General features: G+C 41.9%; 1 protein-coding gene across 1 annotated transcript in view; it reads right to left on the bottom strand.

Annotated features, from left to right (window-relative positions):
• The window catches only part of AREL1 (apoptosis resistant E3 ubiquitin protein ligase 1), a 293,517-nt gene that overhangs the window by 179,134 nt on the left and 92,606 nt on the right, over positions 1–21,777 (bottom strand). Inside the window, exon 12 of the mRNA XM_053697183.1 lies at positions 8,718–8,827. Within this exon, the coding sequence (XP_053553158.1) occupies positions 8,718–8,827 (110 nt within the window). The remainder of the gene's footprint in view (positions 1–8,717; positions 8,828–21,777) is intronic.

The raw sequence follows: 21,777 nt of genomic DNA on the forward strand, positions 1-21,777 counted from the left end.
TCATGGTATGGCTTCAACATATTTACATGGAGCATGCGTCTACCACCTGCTCCAGTACATGGGCCGATCACATAGGTGGTGTCACAGATTTGTTCCACTACCTTGTATGGGCCCTGCCAGGAGGCCTGCAGTTTATCATTTTTGACCGGTTTTAAGATTAGCACCTTCTGCCCAATCTGAAAAATGCGGTTCCTGGCGCCCCTATCATACCAACGTCGCTGACGGGTTTGAGCCGCCTGAAGTTTGGAGTGGACGGTCCGAGTCAGGGCCTCCAGGCGCTCCCTAAACTCCAGCACGTATGGTACGATAGGAGTACCGTCACTAGTGACTTCCCCCTCCCAATGCTCTCGGATTAAGTCTAGGGGACCCCGTACCCTCCTTCCGAATAATAATTCAAAGGGAGAGAAACCCGTGGACTCCTGAGGTACCTCCCGGTAGGCGAAAAGCAAATGGGGTAGAAACCGGTCCCAGTTCTTCTGGGTATCCATGAACGTGCGGAGCATCTGTTTTAGTGTTCCATTAAACCGTTCACAGAGCCCATTAGACTGGGGGTGATAAGCGAAATTTACAATGGGTTTCACCCCACATGCTCTCCACAACTGGTGGGTAATCTCGGCCGTAAACTGGGTGCCCCGGTCCGAAATAATCTCCCCGGGAAATCCCATGCGGGAGAAGATTCTGATGAGGGCATCCGCCACGGTCTCGGCATGAATATTAGCCAGAGCCACTGCCTCAGGATATCGGGTGGCATAATCCACGACCGTGAGTATATACCTTTTTCCCGAGGGGCTAGGCTTGGCTAGGGGGCCAATGAGGTCCACTGCCACTCGACTAAAAGGCTCCTCTATTATGGGGAGGGAGTGTAGCTTCGCCTTATATTGGTCTCCTCTCTTCCCTACTCGTTGGCAGGTGTCACACGTCTGGCAATACTGCCTAATATCTTTGGTGATCCCTGGCCAAAAGAAATTCTGAGTTAGGCGGTGCTTCGTCTGACTAACTCCTAGGTGGCCTGACAGCGGAATATCGTGGGCAACCCGTAGCAGTTCTCGTCTATACCTCTGAGGTACTATTAACTGCTGAATGGACAGGGGAATAGATCCAGCCACTATCTTCTCTGCATACCTGTACAGTAACCCCTTGTCCCAACCGTACCTCTCTCCTTCCAACCCTGCCTGATTCTGGTCTACCTTATCCCTATATACTTGCAACGAGGGGTCAGTGGCCACTTCGCTACCAAACTCTAGTGGAGGGGCCCAAGAGACATTAGGGAGGTGATTGCTTACCTGAGCCTCAGAGTGATCAGCCAGTGCGTTGGTGCGGGCCTGTTGTCGGGTAACCACGGGCAGAGCTGCTTGTGGGGAGGTTTGGGGTGCAAACGCTGAAGTCAGCTCCCCTAAGTCGTTGCCCAAAATAACGTCTGCGGGCAAATTTTGCATAAGGCCCACTTCGACGTTCCCCGACCCTGCTCCCCAATCCAAGTGTACTTTGGTCGTGGAAATCTTGTAAATGGCTCCCCCGGCCACCCGGACAGCTACACAGTCTCCGATGAGTTGATTGGTGGAAACTAAATGTTGCCGGAGCAAGGTTATGGTGGCCCCAGAGTCACGCAGCCCTTGGGCACGTCGGCCCTCTATATAGACCACCTGGCGGTGGCTTTGTAGGTTGTCCGAAGCGGCCTGTACTGGGTTTACCTCGTGTAAGATGCCCAAGGGTTCCTCGTGGAAGACTGCGGGTTGGGTCTGTAGTCGGGGCTCGTTCTGGTAGCAATGTACAGCTGCCCGGTTGTTTGACAAGTTGTTCTGGTTGTTCCAGGTGGATCGGTTCTTGTTCCTGGGACAGTCTCTCTGAATGTGCCCTTGTTGGTTACAAAGATGGCAACGGATAGCTGATCGAGTCTGGTATCGGGGAGGGGGTGGGTAGATTCCCCCTCCAGGATGGGGTAGCAGAGGTGTGGGAGCTGCAGTGGGGGTTGGGGTGACCCCAATACTGGAGCGTTGCTGTGTTCGTTGAGCTCTCCGAGCGTCTTGGTATTCATCGGCCAAGGTTGCTGCGGTATGTACCGTGCAGGTTTTCGATCTCTCAGCCAGTTTTGCAATTCAGTGGACACCCCTTGGAAGAATTGCTCCATCAACAGGAGTTGTAAAAGGTCTTCCAACTGGGTGACTTGGGCTGCCTGCAACCAGCCTTTAGCGGCCCTGGTTAGCCAATACGCCCACTCAGTGTGGGTATCTTTCTCCAGATTCTTCAGGTCTCGGAACCGCTGTCGGTATGCCTCCGGGGTAATAGCATACCTAGTCAGGATGGCCTGTTTTACCTTCTGGTAGTCCCTGCTGTCCTCATCTGGTATGGTGCGGTAGGCTTCAGTGGCCCGCCCGGATAACTTGCTAGCCAGTAGGGGAACTTGGTCAGCGATACTAATATTATGCAGTTGGCATAATCACTCAAAGTCCTGTAGGTACCCATCGATATCCTCCGTGTCGGTATGATCCTTGAATGCGTGGTAGGGAATCTTAGCTTTCCCTGTACCAGCAGTGGAGTGTACTGGTAGCCCCTCTCCGGGTCTTGGGGTAGTTTGTCGGGTCACCATCAAGTACTCCTATACGTCTGCTGATGTCCGTGTCAGGAGCTCCTCTGAATGGGTTAGCGGAAAAAAAGCCAACCGGGACTGCATCTCTTTTTGGAATTCAGTTTCGTTGTTCGCCATGGGTACGGCCGTACCTGCTACCCAGTCTCCCTCCATGAGCTCTGCAATCAGCCTTGCTTTGGTTTTATTGCTGGCAATAATTCCTCTCGCCTCCAGTAATTCCTTCAATGCAGTTCTCTTTAGTCTGGTATAATCTGTCCCCATTCACTGTCTGTTCATATACATCACATGTCCTACGACTTGCTGTGCGGTTTGAATCTCGTCGCTTGCCACCAATTGTAGCAGAGAGGCAGTAGGATCTGTAATATATTTTGGGTAGGCAGAGACAAGCAAGTAACTACTCTTGGTAATTGTAGCAGAGAGGCAGTAGGATCTGTAATATCTTTTTGGTAAGCAGAGACAAGCAAGTAACTACTCTTGGAAATTGTAATAATAACCCCTTTCCACCAAGAACTAGACGACACATAGCTTGGGAGTCAACAACAACTATATCTTCAACAGAAAAAACAAACACTTTTAAAAAAAACAGTCTCCCCTACAAGGGGTTTCCCAACTGAAACCGCAGGGAGTTTAAACAGTAACATACAGTTTAACATACATTTTAACCATTAGCCTAAATAACAATTCCTGCATAGTTCATAAGTGGCGAGGTTTGCCACAGTGATTAAAAGTTTTGATTTTCTGACCTCCGTCAGAAATATTTTCATATCTACCGAGTCTATCAGAGTCCCTAGGAAGGAAACTATTGTGAGAGGGACGAGAGAACTCTTTTTTATGTTCACCTTCCATCCGTGAGATCTCAGAAAAGCCAATACGATGTCCGTGTGAGACTTGGCTAGCTAGAAAGTCGACGCCTGAATTAAGATGTCGTCTAGATAAGGCGCCACTGCTATACCCCGCGGTCTTAGAACCGCCAAAAGGGACCCTAGCACCTTTGTGAAAATTCTGGGAGCCGTGGCCAACCCGAAAGGAAGGGCCACAAACTGGTAATGCCTGTCCAGAAAGGCGAATCTGAGGAATTGATGATGATCTCTGTGAATAGGGATGTGTAGATACGCATCCTTTAAATCCACGGTAGTCATATATTGACCCTCCTGGATCAGAGTAAGAATAGTCCGAACAGTCTCCATCTTGAAAAATGGTACTCTGAGGAATTTGTTTAGAATTTTGAGATCCAAGATCGGTCTGAAAGTTCCCTCTTTTTTGGGAACCACAAACAGGTTTGAGTAAAAACCTAGCCCTTGTTCCGCTCTTGGAACTGGGCGGATCACTCCCATGATATGTAGGTCTTCTACACAGCGTAAGAACGCCTCTCTCTTTGTCTGGTTTGCAGACAATTGAGAAATGTGAAATCTCCCCCTGGGGGGGGGGGGGGGGAGTCTTTGAAGTCCAGAAGATATCCTTGGGACACAATTTCTAAAGCCCAGGAATCGTGAACATCTCTTGCCCAAGCCTGAGCGAAGAGAGAGAGTACACCCCCTACTAGATCCGGTCCCGGATCGGGGGCTACCCCTTCATGCTGTCTTAGAGGCAGCAGCAGGCTTCTTGGCCTGTTTACCTTTGTTCCAAGCCTGGTTAGGTCTCCAGACTGACTTGGATTGGACAGAATTCCCCTCTTGCTTTGCTGCAGGGGAAGCTGAAGCGGGACCACCCTTGAAGTTCTGAAAGGAACGAAAATTATTTTGTTTGGTCCTCATCTTATTTGTTTTATCCTGAGGGAGGGCATGGCCTTTCCCTCCAGTGTAGTCTGAAATAATTTATTTCAGTGTAGGCCCGAATAGGGTCTTTCCTTTGAAAGGGATGTTCAACAACTTAGATTTTGATGACACATCAGCAGACCAGGACTTAAGCCATAACGCCCTGCATGCTAAAATGGCAAAACCTGAATTCTTTGCCGCTAATTTAGCCATTTGGAAAGCGGCATCTATAATGAAAGAATTAGCCAACTTAAGGGCCTTAATTCTATCCATAATATCCTCTAATGGAGTCTCCACCTGGAGAGCCTCTTCTAGAGCCTCAAACCAGAAAGCAGCTGCAGTAGTTACAGGAACAATGCATGAAATAGGTTGGAGAAGAAAACCTTGAACAAAAATTTTCTTTAGGAGACCCTCTAATTTTTTATCCATAGGATCTTTGAAAGCACAACTGTCTTCGATAGGCATAGTTGTACGCTTAGCAAGAGTAGAAATAGCTCCCTCCACCTTAGGAACAGTCTGCCACGAGTCCTGTATGGTGTCAGATATGGGAAACATTTTCTTAAAAACAGAAGGGGGAGCGAACGGAATACCTGGTCTATCCCACTCCTTAGTAGCAATAGTCACAATCCTCTTAGGGACTGGAAAAACATCAGTGTAAACAGGAACCTAAGTATCTGTCCATTTTACACAATTTCTCTGGGACCACTATAGGGTCACAATCGTCTAGAGTAGCTAATACCTCCTTGAGCAATAAGCGGAGGTGTTCAAGCTTAAATTTAAAGGCTAAAACAGATTCACAGTTCCAGGGTAGAAAGGAGAGAGAGAGGTAAGGTTTTTGGTATAATAAAACATGTACTTTATTAATGTTTCTTAAAACAAACCGGCACAGCAAACAGTGAGATCCTTCTGCTGACGCGTTTCCTGCCTCACTGGCAGTTCATCAGAGCATACGGATAGTAACTTACACAGCTGTTAAATCACTTGCAACAATGTATAACAGACCAATCAGAAACAAGTCATCAGAGAAGACTTACACACCTTAAACTAGTGTTCATTTAACCCTTGATCGTACAGGACTTAGTAGTTATAAATTAGCGATTAGTCAAACAATGAAATTATATACATTTGTAATTGAAAAACAGACTTTAAAAATAGAGAAATATTTTAAAAACCTATGAATTGGGATACGATCATGGAATGTTTCCATAACAACAAAGAAAAAATGGATTTTATTTATCAGACTCTTGCACTTATGTAAAGCTAGCCAAATTTGTCTACACGCTTAAAGAGACAGAAAGGGGCTAAGCCCGGTAAAATAATATTAGAAAAATATAAATATACATATATATATCTAAACGACATATTTGCAGACCATTCTATAAGTATAAAAGGTAAATACTAATTATAATAGCAAGTCTGCAAGTATATTTCTAAAGATATAGTCATAAATATAGCGTGTCATTTTTAAAATTAGACAAAATTGGCAGAAATAATCTATTTATTACTATAAGTGGATGGAAATTTGTATATACACAGAATCTATTCTAGAACAATATTGTTAAACAAAGATCAATATATGTTTGGTCTTTAACACCTGTAGACTGGTATGTTCCAAAATTAGGAAACTTGAAATAAAGCTTTCTTCTCTATAGTGGAACATTTTAGTCACAACAATAAATGATCCACATTTAAAGAAGAACGAAAAAGGAGAAATCTTTATAGTGACAACCAATGACAATTTAGCCAATGTGAGCATAGTACTCTATTTGTCAATAAAAAGTTTCACATCACTGATTTTATTTATTCCACATGGGTGACCAGTCTTAAGTGTATAGATCCAAAAGATCTCTCTTTTACTTAGGGCATGGTACCTATCACCTCCTCTAACCCCCAGAGTAACCTGTTCTATGCCGTCATATCAGAATCTGTCTGAGGGAGCGTCTTTCCTGAATCAGAAATCTCTCCCTCAGATAACAAATCCCTTACCCCTACTTCAGAACATTGTGAGGGTATATCGGATACGGCTACTAAAGCGTCAGACGGCTTAGCATTTGTTCTTAACCAAGAGGTGTCACGCTTTCCTTGTAAACCAGGCAGTTTAGAGAAAACCTCTGTGAGGGTTTTATTCATAACTATGGCCATGTCTTGTAAAGTAAATGAATTTGACGCATTAGAGGTACTTGGTGTCACTTGTGCGGGCGTTACTGGTTGTGACACTTGGGGAGAGCTAGATGCTAAACCCTCATTTCCTTCTAACTGAGAATCATGTATTGCAATATTTTTAAGTGCTAAAATATGCTCTTTATAATTTATAGACATATTAGTGCAAGTGGGACACATTCTAAGAGGGGGTTCCACAATGGCTTCTAAACACATAGAACAAGGATTCTCCTTGGTGTCAGACATGTTAAACAGGCTAGTAATGAAACAAACAAGCTTGGAAAACACTTTAATCAAAGAAAATAACACTTTAAACAAAAACGGTACTGTGCCTTTAAGAGAAAAAAAACAGAATTTATGTTTACCTGATAAATTACTTTCTCCAACGGTGTGTCCGGTCCACGGCGTCATCCTTACTTGTGGGATATTCTCTTCCCACAAAATTTTTACAGTAGCATCATAAAGCCTTAGTAACTTTGCACAACTATGCAAATAAACAATTAACCCCTTAATGTAAAAACCGGATTGAAAAAACGTCAAAACCGGTAAAATAACGTTCAGCACCTTGCCACAGCTCTGCTGTGGCGCCTACCTGCCCTTTAGGAACGATTTGTGGGGGAAAAAACCTCTTTACAGTCCTCAAATACAGCAGGAATCTCTGGAGAAGTAGCTGGATGCTTCTGAGGTAAATAAACTGTGCAACTGAAAATAGGCCCCTCCCACCTCACTCGATGTTATGGGGCCTAAAAAACACCACAGAGTGTTTCTTAAACTAGCCATATGGGTTAATAACCCTTAAACAAGCCACAAAGACCCCTTAAAGTCCCTCAAAAAACGTTTTATTTGTAATTAAACCAAAACGTTTTATCCTATTAGTGTCACCAGTAACTATGAGCCCTTTATGCAAGCTTGGATTCCTCTTTTACTGAATACAGCTTACCTTTCCCTCATGGGGATATTGCCAGCCTTTTCTAGAAATAACACGTCTGTCTAGAAAAAAATAGACTGAACAAACCTTAATGCAGTTTAGCCTGCAAACTGTTCCCCCAACTGAAGTTTTCCTGTACTCTTCAGCCCTTATGAGAACAGCAGTGGATCTTAGTTACAAAATGCTAAGATCATCATCCTCCTTGCAGAAATCTTCATCCCTTTTCTGACAGAGAGTAAATAGTACACACCGGTACCATTTAAAATAACAAACTTTTGCTTGAGAAAATAAAAACTAACATTTTTGTCACCACACTCACTTTGCCCATCCTAGCAATTAAGCAGGCAGAGAGAATGATTGGGGGGTGGAGCTAAGGGAGGAGCTATATGGACAGCTCTGCTGTGGGTGCTCTCTCTGCCACTTCCTGTAGGGAAGGAGAATATCCCATAAGTATGGATGATTCCGTGGACTCGATACATCTTACAAGAGAAAAAGAAAGAACAGAGTAACCAACTCTGGCTTTCTGTACCATGGGCAGCAATGTGTTAGGAAACAAAGCAAGGACTACCTCACAACTTCTTAACTGCTTAAAAGCCACCATTACTCTTCTGAAGAGATTGAGGTGTACTCAGCTAAACTCAAATTCTTGCCTCCAAGAAAAGTACCCGAAAAAGGAATTCATTTCTTCAGACACCAAAATTTACCTCCTCCATTGACAGAGGCAAAGAGAATGACTGGGGATTATGGATAGGGGAGTTACACTTAACAGCTTTGCTGTGGTGCTCTTTGCCTCCTCCTGCTGGCCAGGAGTGATATTCCCACTAGTAATTGAATGACGTTGTGGACTCTCCATATCTTAGGAAATAAATTATTCTTATTGAACTATCTGTGGGATATCTTACTTTTATTCAGATCCTCTCTTCTGGGTGAGGTTTGATATTAATCAGCCCATAGCTGGCTTATTAACCAGGAGGCCTTGATCAGCCACAGTCCTGGATGATCTCCAGTATGGAGAACAACTTTATTTTACGATATCCTCACGCTGAAATTGCTCTTTATACTATTTGACGGTCTATTCAAAAACGACATCACTGTAAACTAACGTGCTGCCCTTAGCTATTTATAAACCTTATCATTATGAGAAACTGGATAAGACTCCCTATTTTATCCATATACGGGAACCTTGTCTATAGTAGTGTGTGTGTGAGACTGATAGGAGGAAGAAACTGGTGAGAGAAGGAAGATGTGATTGGTTAGAGGGGTCTGTTACCGAGGAAGAAGCACTCACCAAACCCTGGTTTTTGTCACTGAATCTGGTAAAAAGTTGATGCCTCGTATCAAACAAATCTTTACAGATCAACTCAAACCACTCGCGACGAGGGCCTCCCCAGTCCAGAGCTGCAGGGAGAATCAACAAGATCATAATCAGGAATAACCAACAGAGGCCACATTACTGACAGCTTCAAGCAGAACCTATGGATGGAAGCTGCATTACCAGAGATGGAGACTGACTGGGAATAACAGTAAAATAACATAATTTATGTAAGAACTTACCTGATAAATTCATTTCTTTCATATTAGCAAGAGTCCATGAGCTAGTGACGTATGGGATATACATTCCTACCAGGAGGGGCAAAGTTTCCCAAACCTCAAAATGCCTATAAATACACCCCTCACCACACCCACAAATCAGTTTAACGCATAGCCAAGAAGTGGGGTTATAAGACAAAAGTGCGAAAGCATAAAAAATAAGGAATTGGAATAATTGTGCTTTATACAAAAAAATCATAACCACCACAAAAAAGGGTGGGCCTCGTGGACTCTTGCTAATATGAAAGAAATGAATTTATCAGGTAAGTTCTTACATAAATTATGTTTTCTTTCATGTAATTAGCAAGAGTCCATGAGCTAGTGACGTATGGGATAATGAATACCCAAGATGTGGATCTTCCAAGCAAGAGTCACTAGAGAGGGAGGGATAAAATAAAGACAGCCAATTCCGCCGAAAATAATCCACACCCAAAATAAAGTTTAAATCTTATAATGAAAAAAACTGAAATTCTAAGCAGAAGAATCAAACTGAAACAGCTGCCTGAAGTACTTTTCTACCAAAAACTGCTTCAGAAGAAGAAAACACATCAAAAATGGTAGAATTTAGTAAAAGTATGCAAAGACCAAGTTGCTGCTTTGCAAATCTGATCAACCGAAGCTTCATTCCTAAACGCCCAGGAAGTAGAAACTGACCTAGTAGAATGAGCTGTAATCCTTTGAGGCGGAGTTTTACCCGACTCGACATAAGCATGATGAATCAAAGACTTTAACCAAGACGCCAAAGAAATGGCAGAGGCCTTCTGACCTTTCCTAGAGCAGGAAAAGATAACAAATAGAAGTCTTTCGGAAATTGATAGTAGCTTCAACATAATATTTCAAAGCTCTAACTACATCCAAAGAATGCAACGATCTTCCCTTAGAATTCTTAGGATTAGGACACAATGAAGGAACCACAATTTCTCTACTAATGTTGTTAGAATTCACAACCTTAGGTAAAAAATTAATAGAAGTTCGCAACACCGCCTTATCCTGATGAAAAAATCAGAAAAGGAGACTCACAAGAAAGAGCAGATAAATCAGAAACTCTTCTAGCAGAAGAGATGGCCAAAAGAAACAAAACTTTCCAAGAAAGTAATTTAATGTCCAGCAAATGCATAGGTTCAAACGGAGGAGCTTGAAGAGCCCCCAGAACCAAATTCAAACTTCAAGGAGGAGAAATTGACTTAATAACAGGTTTTATACGAACCAAGCTTGTACAAAACAATGAATATCAGGAAGACTAGCAATCTTTCTGTGAAAAAGAACAGAAAGAGCAGAGATTTGTCCTTTCAAGGAACTTGCAGACAAACCTTTATCCAAACCATCCTGAGGAAACTGTAAAATTGTAGGAATTCTAAAAGAATGCCAAGAAAAATGATGAGAAAAACACCAAGAAAACATAATTTATGCTTACCTGATAAATTTATTTCTCTTGTAGTGTATCCAGTCCACGGATCATCCATTACTTATGGGATATTAACTCCTCCCCAACAGGAAGTGCAAGAGGATTCACCCAGCAGAGCTGCTATATAGCTCCTCCCCTAACTGCCATTACCAGTCATTCGACCGAAAACATGCAGAGAAAGGAAAACCATAGGGTGCAGTGGTGACTGTAGTTTAATGGAAAAATTACCTGCCTTAAAGTGACAGGGCGGGCCGTGGACTGGATACACTACAAGAGAAATAAATTTATCAGGTAAGCATAAATTATGTTTTCTCTTGTTAAGTGTATCCAGTCCACGGATCATCCAATACTTATGGGATACCAATACCAAAGCTAAAGTACACGGATGACGGGAGGGACAGGCAGGCTCTTTATACGGAAGGAACCACTGCCTGAAGAACCTTTCTCCCAAAAACAGCCTCCGAAGAAGCAAAAGTGTCAAATTTGTAAAATTTGGAAAAAGTATGAAGAGAAGACCAAGTTGCAGCCTTGCAAATCTGTTCAACAGAAGCCTCATTCTTAAAGGCCCAAGTGGAAGCCACAGCTCTAGTAGAATGTGCTGTAATTCTTTCAGGAGGCTGCTGTCCAGCAGTCTCATAGGCTAACCGTATTATGCTACGAAGCCAAAAGGAGAGAGAGGTAGCAGAAGCTTTTTGACCTCTCCTCTGACCAGAATAAACGACAAACAGGGAAGACGTTTGTCGAAAATCCTTAGTTGCCTGTAGATAAAATTTCAGGGCACGGACTACATCTAGATTGTGTAGCAGACGTTCCTTTTTCGAAGAAGGATTAGGACACAAAGATGGAACCACAATCTCTTGATTGATATTCCTGTTAGTGACCACCTTAGGTAGGAACCCAGGTTTAGTACGCAGAACTACCTTGTCTGAATGAAAAATCAGATAAGGAGAATCACAATGTAAGGCAGATAACTCAGAGACTCTTCGAGCCGAGGAAATCGCCATTAAAAACAGAACTTTCCAAAATAACAACTTGATATCAATGGAATGAAGGGGTTCAAACGGAACCCCCTGTAAAACATTAAGAACTAAGTTCAAACTCCATGGTGGAGCAACAGTTTTAAACACAGGCTTGATCCTAGCTAAAGCCTGACAAAAAGCTTGAACGTCCGGAACTTCTGACAGACGTTTGTGTAAAAGAATGGACAGAGCTGAAATCTGTCCCTTTAAGGAACTAGCGGATAAACCCTTTTCTAAACCTTCTTGTAGAAAAGACAATATCCTCGGAATCCTAACCTTACTCCATGAGTAACTCTTGGATTCGCACCAATATAAGTATTTGCGCCATATCTTATGGTAAATCTTTCTGGTAACAGGCTTCCTAGCCTGTATTAAGGTATCAATAACTGACTCAAAAAAACCACGTTTTGATAAAATCAAGCGTTCAATTTCCAAGCAGTCAGCTTCAGAGAAATTAGATTTTGATGTTTGAAGGGACCCTGGATCAGAAGGTCCTGTTTCAGAGGTAGCGACCAAGGTGGACAGGATGACATGTCCACTAGATCTGCATACCAAGTCCTGCGTGGCCATGCAGGCGCTATTAGAATCACTGATGCTCTCTCCTGTTTGATTCTGGCAATCAATCGAGGAAGCATCGGGAAGGGTGGAAACACATAAGCCATCCCGAAGGTCCAAGGTGCTGTCAAAGCATCTATCAGAACCGCTCCCGGATCCCTGGATCTGGACCCGTAATGAGGAAGCTTGGCGTTCTGTCGAGACGCCATGAGATCTATCTCTGGTTTGCCCCAACGTCGAAGTATTTGGGCAAAGACCTCCGGATGAAGTTCCCACTCCCCCGGATGAAAAGTCTGATGACTTAAGAAATTCGCCTCCCAGTTCTCCACTCCCGGGATGTGGATTGCTGACAGGTGGCAAGAGTGAGACTCTGCCCAGCGAATTATCTTTGATACTTCCATCATTGCTAGGGAGCTTCTTGTCCCTCCCTGATGGTTGATGTAAGCTACAGTCGTGATGTTGTCCGACTGAAACCTGATGAACCCCCGAGTTGTTAACTGGGGCCAAGCCAGAAGGGCATTGAGAACTGCTCTCAATTCCAGAATGTTTATTGGTAGGAGACTCTCCTCCTGATTCCATTGTCCCTGAGCCTTCAGAGAATTCCAGACAGCGCCCCAACCTAGTAGGCTGGCGTCTGTTGTTACAATTGTCCAGTCCGGCCTGCTGAATGGCATCACCCTGGACAGATGTGGCCGAGAAAGCCACCATAGAAGAGAATTTCTGGTCTCTTGATCCAGATTCAGAGTAGGGGACAAGTCTGAGTAATCCCCATTCCACTGACTTAGCATGCACAATTGCAGCGGTCTGAGATGTAGGCGTGCAAAGGGTACTATGTCCATTGCTGCTACCAATAAGCCGATCACCTCCATGCATTGAGCTACTGACGGGTGTTGAATGGAATGAAGGACACGGCATGCATTTTGAAGCTTTGTTAACCTGTCTTCTGTCAGGTAAATCTTCATTTCTACAGAATCTATAAGAGTCCCCAAGAAGGGAACTCTTGTGAGTGGAAAGAGAGAACTCTTCTTTTCGTTCACCTTCCATCCATGCGACCTTAGAAATGCCAGTACTAACTCTGTATGAGACTTGGCAGTTTGAAAGCTTGAAGCTTGTATCAGAATGTCGTCTAGGTACGGAGCTACCGCAATTCCTCGCGGTCTTAGTACCGCCAGAAGAGCACCCAGAACCTTTGTGAAGATTCTCGGAGCCGTAGCCAATCCGAATGGAAGAGCTACAAACTGGTAATGCCTGTCTAGAAAGGCAAACCTTAGATACCGGTAATGATCTTTGTGAATCGGTATGTGAAGGTAAGCATCCTTTAAATCCACTGTGGTCATGTACTGACCCTTTTGGATCATGGGTAAAATTGTCCGAATAGTTTCCATTTTTAACGATGGAACTCTTAGGAATTTGTTTAGGATCTTTAAATCCAAGATTGGCCTGAAAGTTCCCTCTTTTTTGGGAACCACAAACAGATTTGAGTAAAACCCCTGTCCTTGTTCTGACCGCGGAACCGGATGGATCACTCCCATTAATAAAAGATCTTGTACGCAGCGTAGAAACGCCTCTTTCTTTATTTGGTTTGTTGACAACCTTGACAGATGAAATCTCCCTCTTGGGGGAGAGAATTTGAAGTCTAGAAGGTATCCCTGAGATATGATCTCTAACGCCCAGGGATCCTGGACATCTCTTGCCCAAGCCTGGGCGAAGAGAGAAAGTCTGCCCCCCACTAGATCCGTTCCCGGATCGGGGGCCCTCGATTCATGCTGTCTTAGGGGCAGCAGCAGGTTTCCTGGCCTGCTTGCCCTTGTTCCAGGACTGGTTAGGTCTCCAGCCTTGTCTGTAGCGAGCAACAGCTCCTTCCTGTTTTGGTGCAGAGGAAGTTGATGCTGCTCCTGCTTTGAAATTACGAAAGGAACGAAAATTAGACTGTCTAGCCTTAGGTTTGGCTCTGTCTTGAGGCAGGGCATGGCCTTTACCTCCTGTAATGTCAGCGATAATTTCTTTCAACCCGGGCCCGAATAAGGTCTGCCCTTTAAAAGGTATATTAAGCAATTTAGATTTAGAAGTAATGTCAGCTGGCCAGGATTTTAGCCACAGTGCTCTGCGTGCCTGAATGGCGAATCCGGAATTCTTAGCCGTAAGTTTAGTTAAATGTACTACGGCATCTGAAATAAATGAGTTAGCTAACTTAAGGGCTTTAAGCTTGTGTGTAATCTCATCTAATGGAGCTGATTCAAGTGTCTCTTCCAGAGACTCAAACCAAAATGCTGCTGCAGCCGTGACAGGCGCAATGCATGCAAGAGGTTGCAATATAAAACCTTGTTGAACAAACATTTTCTTAAGGTAACCCTCTAACTTTTTATCCATTGGATCTGAAAAGGCACAGCTATCCTCCACCGGGATAGTGGTACGCTTAGCTAAAGTAGAAACTGCTCCCTCCACCTTAGGGACCGTTTGCCATAAGTCCCGTGTGGTGGCGTCTATTGGAAACATCTTTCTAAATATCGGAGGGGGTGAGAACGGCACACCGGGTCTATCCCACTCCTTAGTAACAATTTCAGTAAGTCTCTTAGGTATAGGAAAAACGTCAGTACTCGCCGGTACCGCAAAATATTTATCCAACCTACACATTTTCTCTGGTATTGCAACTGTGTTACAATCATTCAGAGCCGCTAACACCTCCCCTAGTAATACACGGAGGTTTTCCAGCTTAAATTTAAAATTTGAAATATCTGAATCCAGTTTGTTTGGATCAGAACCGTCACCCGCAGAATGAAGCTCTCCGTCCTCATGTTCTGCAAATTGTGACGCAGTGTCTGACATGGCCCTAATATTATCAGCGCACTCTGTTCTCACCCCAGAGTGATCACGCTTACCTCTTAGTTCTGGTAATTTAGCCAAAACTTCAGTCATAACAGTAGCCATATCCTGTAATGTGATTTGTAATGGCCGCCCAGATGTACTCGGCGCTACAATATCACGCACCTCCCGAGCGGGAGATGCAGGTACTGACACGTGAGGCGAGTTAGTCGGCATAACTCTCCCCTCGTTGTTTGGTGAAATATGTTCAATTTGTACAGATTGACTTTTATTTAAAGTAGCATCAATACAGTTAGTACATAAATTTCTATTGGGCTCCACTTTGGCTTTAGCACATATAGCACAGATATCTTCCTCTGAATCAGACATGTTTAACACACTAGCAAATAAACTAGCAACTTGGAAATACTTTTCAAGTAATTTACTATAATATGAAAACGTACTGTGCCTATAAGAAGCACAGAAAAAGTTATGACAGTTGAAAATTAATAAACTAAAAAGTTATAGCATCAAATCTTTGTAAAAAAACACAATTTTAGCAAAGGATTGCTCCCATTAGCAAAGGATAACTAACCCTGATAGCCTCCCCCTCACACATAACAGTGAGAGAGATCAGTAAACTGTCATAAATTAAATAAAACGACTGCCAAGTGGAAAAAAATAGTGCCCAAAACATTTTTTCACCCAGTACCTCAGAAAATTAAACGATTTTACATGCCAGCAAAAAACGTTTAACATTAATAAATTGAGTGTTATTAAAAAGCCTGTTGCTAGTCCCTGCAAATTAGGCTAAAGTTTTATGCATACAGTATAATTCCAGTGAAGTGCCATTCCCCAGAATACTGAAGTGTAAAATATACATACATGACAGCCTGATACCAGTTGCTGCTACTGCATTTAAGGCTGAGTTTACATTATATCGGTATGGCAGAATTTTCTCATCAATTCCATTGTCAGAAAATAATAAGCTGCTACATACCTCTTTGCAGATTAATCTGCCCGCTGTCCCCTGATCTGAAGTTTACCTCTCCTCAGATGGCCGAGAAACAGCAATATGATCTTAACTACTCCGGCTAAAATCATAGAAAAACTCAGGTAGATTCTTCTTCAAATTCTACCAGAGAAGGAATAACACACTCCGGTGCTATTATAAAATAACAAACTTTTGATTGAAGGTATGAAACTAAGTATAATCACCACAGTCCTCTCACACATCCTATCTATTCGTTGGGTGCAAGAGAATGACTGGTAATGGCAGTTAGGGGAGGAGCTATATAGCAGCTCTGCTGGGTGAATCCTCTTGCACTTCCTGTTGGGGAGGAGTTAATATCCCATAAGTAATGGATGATCCGTGGACTGGATACACTTAACAAGAGAAATGTAAATCTTCCAGACTCGATAATATATCTTCCTTGATACAGATTTACAAGCCTGTAACATAGTATTAATCAGAGAGTCAGAGAAACTTCTATGACTGAAAACCAAGCGTTCAATCTCCATACCTTCAAATTTAAGGATTTGAGATCCTGATGGAAAAAAGGACCTTGTGATAGAAGGTCTGGTCTTAACGGAAGAGTCCACGGTTGGCAAGTGGCCATCCGGACAAGAACCGCATACCAAAACCTGTGAGGCCATGCTGGAGCCACCAGCAGAACAAACGAGCACTCCTTTAGAATCTTGGAAATTACTCTTGGAAGAAGAACTAGAGGCGGAAAGATATAGGCAGGAAGATACTTCCAAGGAAGTGACAATGCATCCACTGCCTCCGCCTGAGGATCCCTGGATCTGAACAGATACCTGGGAAGCTTCTTGTTTAGATGAGAAGCCATCAGATCTATTTCTGGAAGTCCCCACATTTGAACAATCTGAAGAAATACCTCTGGGTGAAGAGACCATTCGCCCGGATGTAACGTTTGGCGACTGAGATAATCCGCTTCCCAATTGTCTATACCTGGGATATGAACCGCAGAAATTAGACAGGAGCTGGATTCCGCCCATACCAGAATTCAAGATACTTCTTTCATAGCCAGAGGACTGTGAGTCCCTCCTTGATGATTGACATATGCCACAGTTGTGACATTGTCCGTCTGAAAACAAATGAACGACTCTCTCTTTAGAAGAGGCCATGACTGAAGAGCTCTGAAAATTGCACGGAGTTCCAAAATGTTGATTGGTAATCTCACCTCCTGAGATTCCCAAACCCCTTGTGCTGTCAGAGACCCCCAAACAGCTCCCCAACCTGTCAGACTTGCATCTGTTGAAATCACAGTCCAGGTTGGAAGAACAAAAAGAAGCCCCCTGAACTAAACGATGGTGGTCTGTCCACCACGTCAGAGAGTGTCGTACAATCGGTTTCAAAGATATTAATTGAGATATCTTTGTATAATCCCTGCACCACTGGTTCAGCATACAGAGCTGAAGAAGTCGCATGTGAAAACGAGCAAAGGGGACCGCGTCCAATGCAGCAGTCATAAGACCTAGAATTTCCATGCATAAGGCTACCGAAGGGAAAGATTGAGACTGAAGGTTTCGACAAGCTGAAACCAATTTCAGACGTCTCTTGTCTGTCAGAGACAGAGTCAAGGACACTGAATCTATCAGGAAACCTAAAAAGGTTACCCTTGTCTGAGGAATCAACAAACTTTTTGGTAAATTGATCCTCCAACCATGTTCTAGAAGAAACAACACTCATAAAAGACTGGAAAGGTTCTTTCTAGTGAAAATGAGCAAAGGGAATTGAATCCAATGCTGAGGCCGTAAGACCTAAAACTTCTGTGCATATATAGCAACTGAAGGAAATAATAGAGACTAAAGGTACCGACAGACGGAACCCAATAGAATTATCCCTTGTCTGATAGAGACAAAGACAGTGACACAAACTATCTGGAAACCTAAAAAAGGTGACCCTTGTTTGAGGAATCAAGAGCTTTCGAAAAAAAAGATCCTCTAACTATGTCCTGAAGAGCAAGTGAATCATATGAGATTCCGCATCCTCAGAAAATAATCTGAATGAAAACAGAAAAATGAAAATATGCATTTATTGTATCTAAGGAAAACAAATAATGCTATCAATGACCATAAAAAGGCAAAATAGTTTGAATAAAACTCCAAACCCGGTTCCTAAAAAAGGAACTGGAAGAAATACCCCAGAAGATTCCAGGTCTGAGCAACGCTTGAACTCCATGGGTGCCTAGCCATGCTTCAACAGTATCCAAAATATATAGGACAGAAACACACTTAAAGAAAGTGTTAGCCTTACTGGAATAAAATCAAAGAAATTTGGACAAAATAGAACCAAATAAATTTCAAAGAAGTCTTAACCTGCCCCTTACCAGCCAAGCTGGAATACGGCATGTACATCGCAATATTAGGGAGCTGATTTCGAACCCCAATTAAAAACATGTTACTTGGGAAAGAACTCAGGAATTCGTTCCTTAATAAGAACAACCAAACTAGTATAAGCTTAAAGTTTTAGTCTTAGAACTCAATCTTGAAGCCCAGAGTAACAGTTAAGAATTGATTATCTTAGAACAAAAGAAATATGGATTTTTTTTTTTTTTTTTTTTTTTTTTTTTAAAAATTACAAAATTCTTCTAGCTAAAATAGCTAAAGACATAGATTAACCCTCATTTGCGAAAATATTCAATAAAATGAAGACACAAATGAAATTATTAGCATGATAGTCCAGTTTAAAGGACCAGTCAATACAGTGGACTTGCATAATCAATAAATGCAAAACAACAAGACAAATGCAACAGCACCTAGTCTAGTAAATGTTGTCCCTTAACAATGCTAAAATAAATCATAATCTGATACTTGATCTTAAAGTAAACAGAAAAAATGAAGCAATTGCAATATCCAAATAAATCACAGGACCAAAAAAAAAAGTACCTGAAACTAAATAATTTTCCATAAATAAGATACAACTATCTAAAGGAAAATAAATACTATTTTGCTATAGAAACAATAGCATAATTAGTAGAAGTAGAGATAGCCCCAATAAATTGGAGAACCCTCCAAATTGAATTTAACTGCTGGCAAAGAATATAGTTAAAAACTTTGAAGAAGGAATAAAAGAAAATTCTCAGCCTATTCCATTCCCTAGAATGGGGAATTGGAAAGAAAAACCTCTGAAAACACAGAAGAAATAAATAGGCAGAAATAGTCTCAGCTAGTCTTAAAGAACTAGTTACCTTAATATCCTAAATAAACAACACCTTTTCAACAAAGAACAAATGTACTTTAATAATAGAATAATAAAAAAGTAGATTTGTTAGTGTCAATATCTGATGAAGAAAATTTCTGAAAGAGAAAAACATCATCAGAGAAGGATAAATCAGTATGTTGTTGGTCATTTGAAACTTCAATAATTAAAAAAGAAGTGAAAAAGACCTAAAAATTTTATTAGAAGGCACGAAGTCAGACAAAGCCTTTAAAATAGAATCAGAAAAATATTTCTTATAAATCTTCTAAATATTTCTTGTACATAAGATGTAAGAATGGAAATATATAAAGCATAAACACTGCAAATAGAAGAACACAGAGGCGCCACAATGGCCCAGTACCACCAAAACAGAGAGATAAGTATATAGATGGCACTATATATACTCACAAACATAGAGCACCCAGATGGTGCTAATGGGGCAGGCTGAAACTTCACAGTAGTCCAGCTCACTGATAGACCTCCAAACAGATCCAGTCGGTGTTCCTTGAGGGCCTAGGTCCTAGATCCTATGCTTAGAAGCTCTCAGTTTAGCTCTGTTGAAAAGGTAGCTGGAAAGCCCCTTCTTTTGCATATGAAAAGCAAGCTGGGTTAGGTATCTGAGGGTATTCTCCTAAAACTTTGGGGCTTGGTTAGGAGTCTTTGGGTTTGACGCTGTAGGTCTAACGTTGTGTCAGGTTAGCACACAAGTGATGAGTGTTAGTTTTTTTTTTTTTTTTTTTTTTTTTTTTTCAACAGCCCGCTCCATTAAAGTTGACAGATCGGTCAGACGCTCTGGCACGCAAAGTCGCCTAGGCACTACGTCACACATTTAATAATAGAATAATAAAAAAGTAGATTTGTTAGTGTCAATATCTGATGAAGAAAATTTCTGAAAGAGAAAAACATCATCAGAGAAGGATAAATCAGTATGTTGTTGGTCATTTGAAACTTCAATAATTAAAAAAGAAGTGAAAAAGACCTAAAAATTTTATTAGAAGGCACGAAGTCAGACAAAGCCTTTAAAATAGAATCAGAAAAATATTTCTTATAAATCTTCTAAATATTTCTTGTACATAAGATGTAAGAATGGAAATATATAAAGCATAAACACTAATGGATTCTGCATGTAAAAGTATATCATAATAACTTATTACAAACCATAGCTAAAGATAAACATTTATAACATTTAAAATAAATGAACTTAGCTTTGGTAGAACTGAAACTCAGTTAAGCGTTTTTCCAGAAGTGGCTTCTGATTCAGGGTCAATCTGAGACATCTTGCAATATGCAATAGAAAAAACAACATATAAAGCAAAAAAGATCAAATTACTTAAATGACAGTTTCAGGAATGGGAAAAAAATGCCAATGAACAAGCTTCTAGCAACCAGAAGCAATAAATAATGAGACTTAAATATTGTGGAGACAACAATGGCGCCACATCCGGTAACGCTGACATTTTTTGGCGCAAAAAACGTCAAAAAAATGACGCAACTTCCGGCGACACGTATGACGCCGGAAATGACAAGAAAATTTTTGCGCCAAGAATGACGCAATAAAATGAAGCATTTTCAGCCCCCGCGAGCCTAACAGCCCACAGGAAAAAAGTCAAATTTTAAGGTAAGAAAAAATGATTTATTCATATGCATTATCCCAAATATGAAACTGACTGTCTGAAAAATAAGGAATGTTGAACATTCTGAGTCAAGGCAAATAAATGTTTGAATACATATATTTAGAACTTTATAAACAAAGTGCCCAACCATAGCTTAGAGTGTCACAGAAAATAAGATTTACTTACCCCAGGACACTCATCTACATGTAGTAGAAAGCCAAACCAGTACTGAAACGAGAATCAGCAGAGGCAATGGTAAATATAAGAGTATATCGTCGATCTGAAAAGGGAGGTAAGAGATGAATCTCTACGACCGATAACAGAGAACCTATGAAATAGACCCCGTAGAAGGAGATCATTGCATTCAAATAGGCAATACTCCTCACATCCCTCTGACATTCACTGCACGCTGAGAGGAAAACCGGGCTCCAACTTGCTGCGGAGCGCATATCAACGTAGAATCTAGCACAAACTTACTTCACCACCTCCATAGGAGGCAAAGTTTGTAAAACTGATTTGTGGGTGTGGTGAGGGGTGTATTTGTAGGCATTTTGAGGTTTGGGAAACTTTGCCCCTCCTGGTAGGAATGTATATCCCATACGTCACTAGCTCATGGACTCTTGCTAATTACATGAAAGAAATCCCCCATTACTAAAGCCCTACTGTAGGACCCTATTGTACAGTTACACCCATTACTGACACTCTATTGTACAGTGACACCCATTACTGACAACCTATTGTACAGGCAAACCCATTACTGACTCTCTATTGTACAGGGACACCCATTACTGACACTCTATTGTACAGACACACCCATTACTAACACCCTATTGTACAGTGACACCCATTACTGACACCCTATTGTACAGGCACACCCATTACTGACACCCTAGTGTACAGTGACACCCATTACTGACTCCCTAATGTACAGTGACACCCATTACTGACTCTCTATTGTACAGGCACACCCATTACTGACAACCTATTGTACAGGCACACCCATTATTAACACCCTATTGTACAGTAACACCCATTACTGACAACCTATTGTACAGTGACACATATTACTGACTCCCTATTGTACAGGCACACCCATTACTGACTCTCTAATGTACAGTGACACCCATTACTGACAATCT

Source organism: Bombina bombina, chromosome 1, assembly GCF_027579735.1.
Source record: "Bombina bombina isolate aBomBom1 chromosome 1, aBomBom1.pri, whole genome shotgun sequence".
NCBI lineage: Eukaryota > Metazoa > Chordata > Amphibia > Anura > Bombinatoridae > Bombina > Bombina bombina.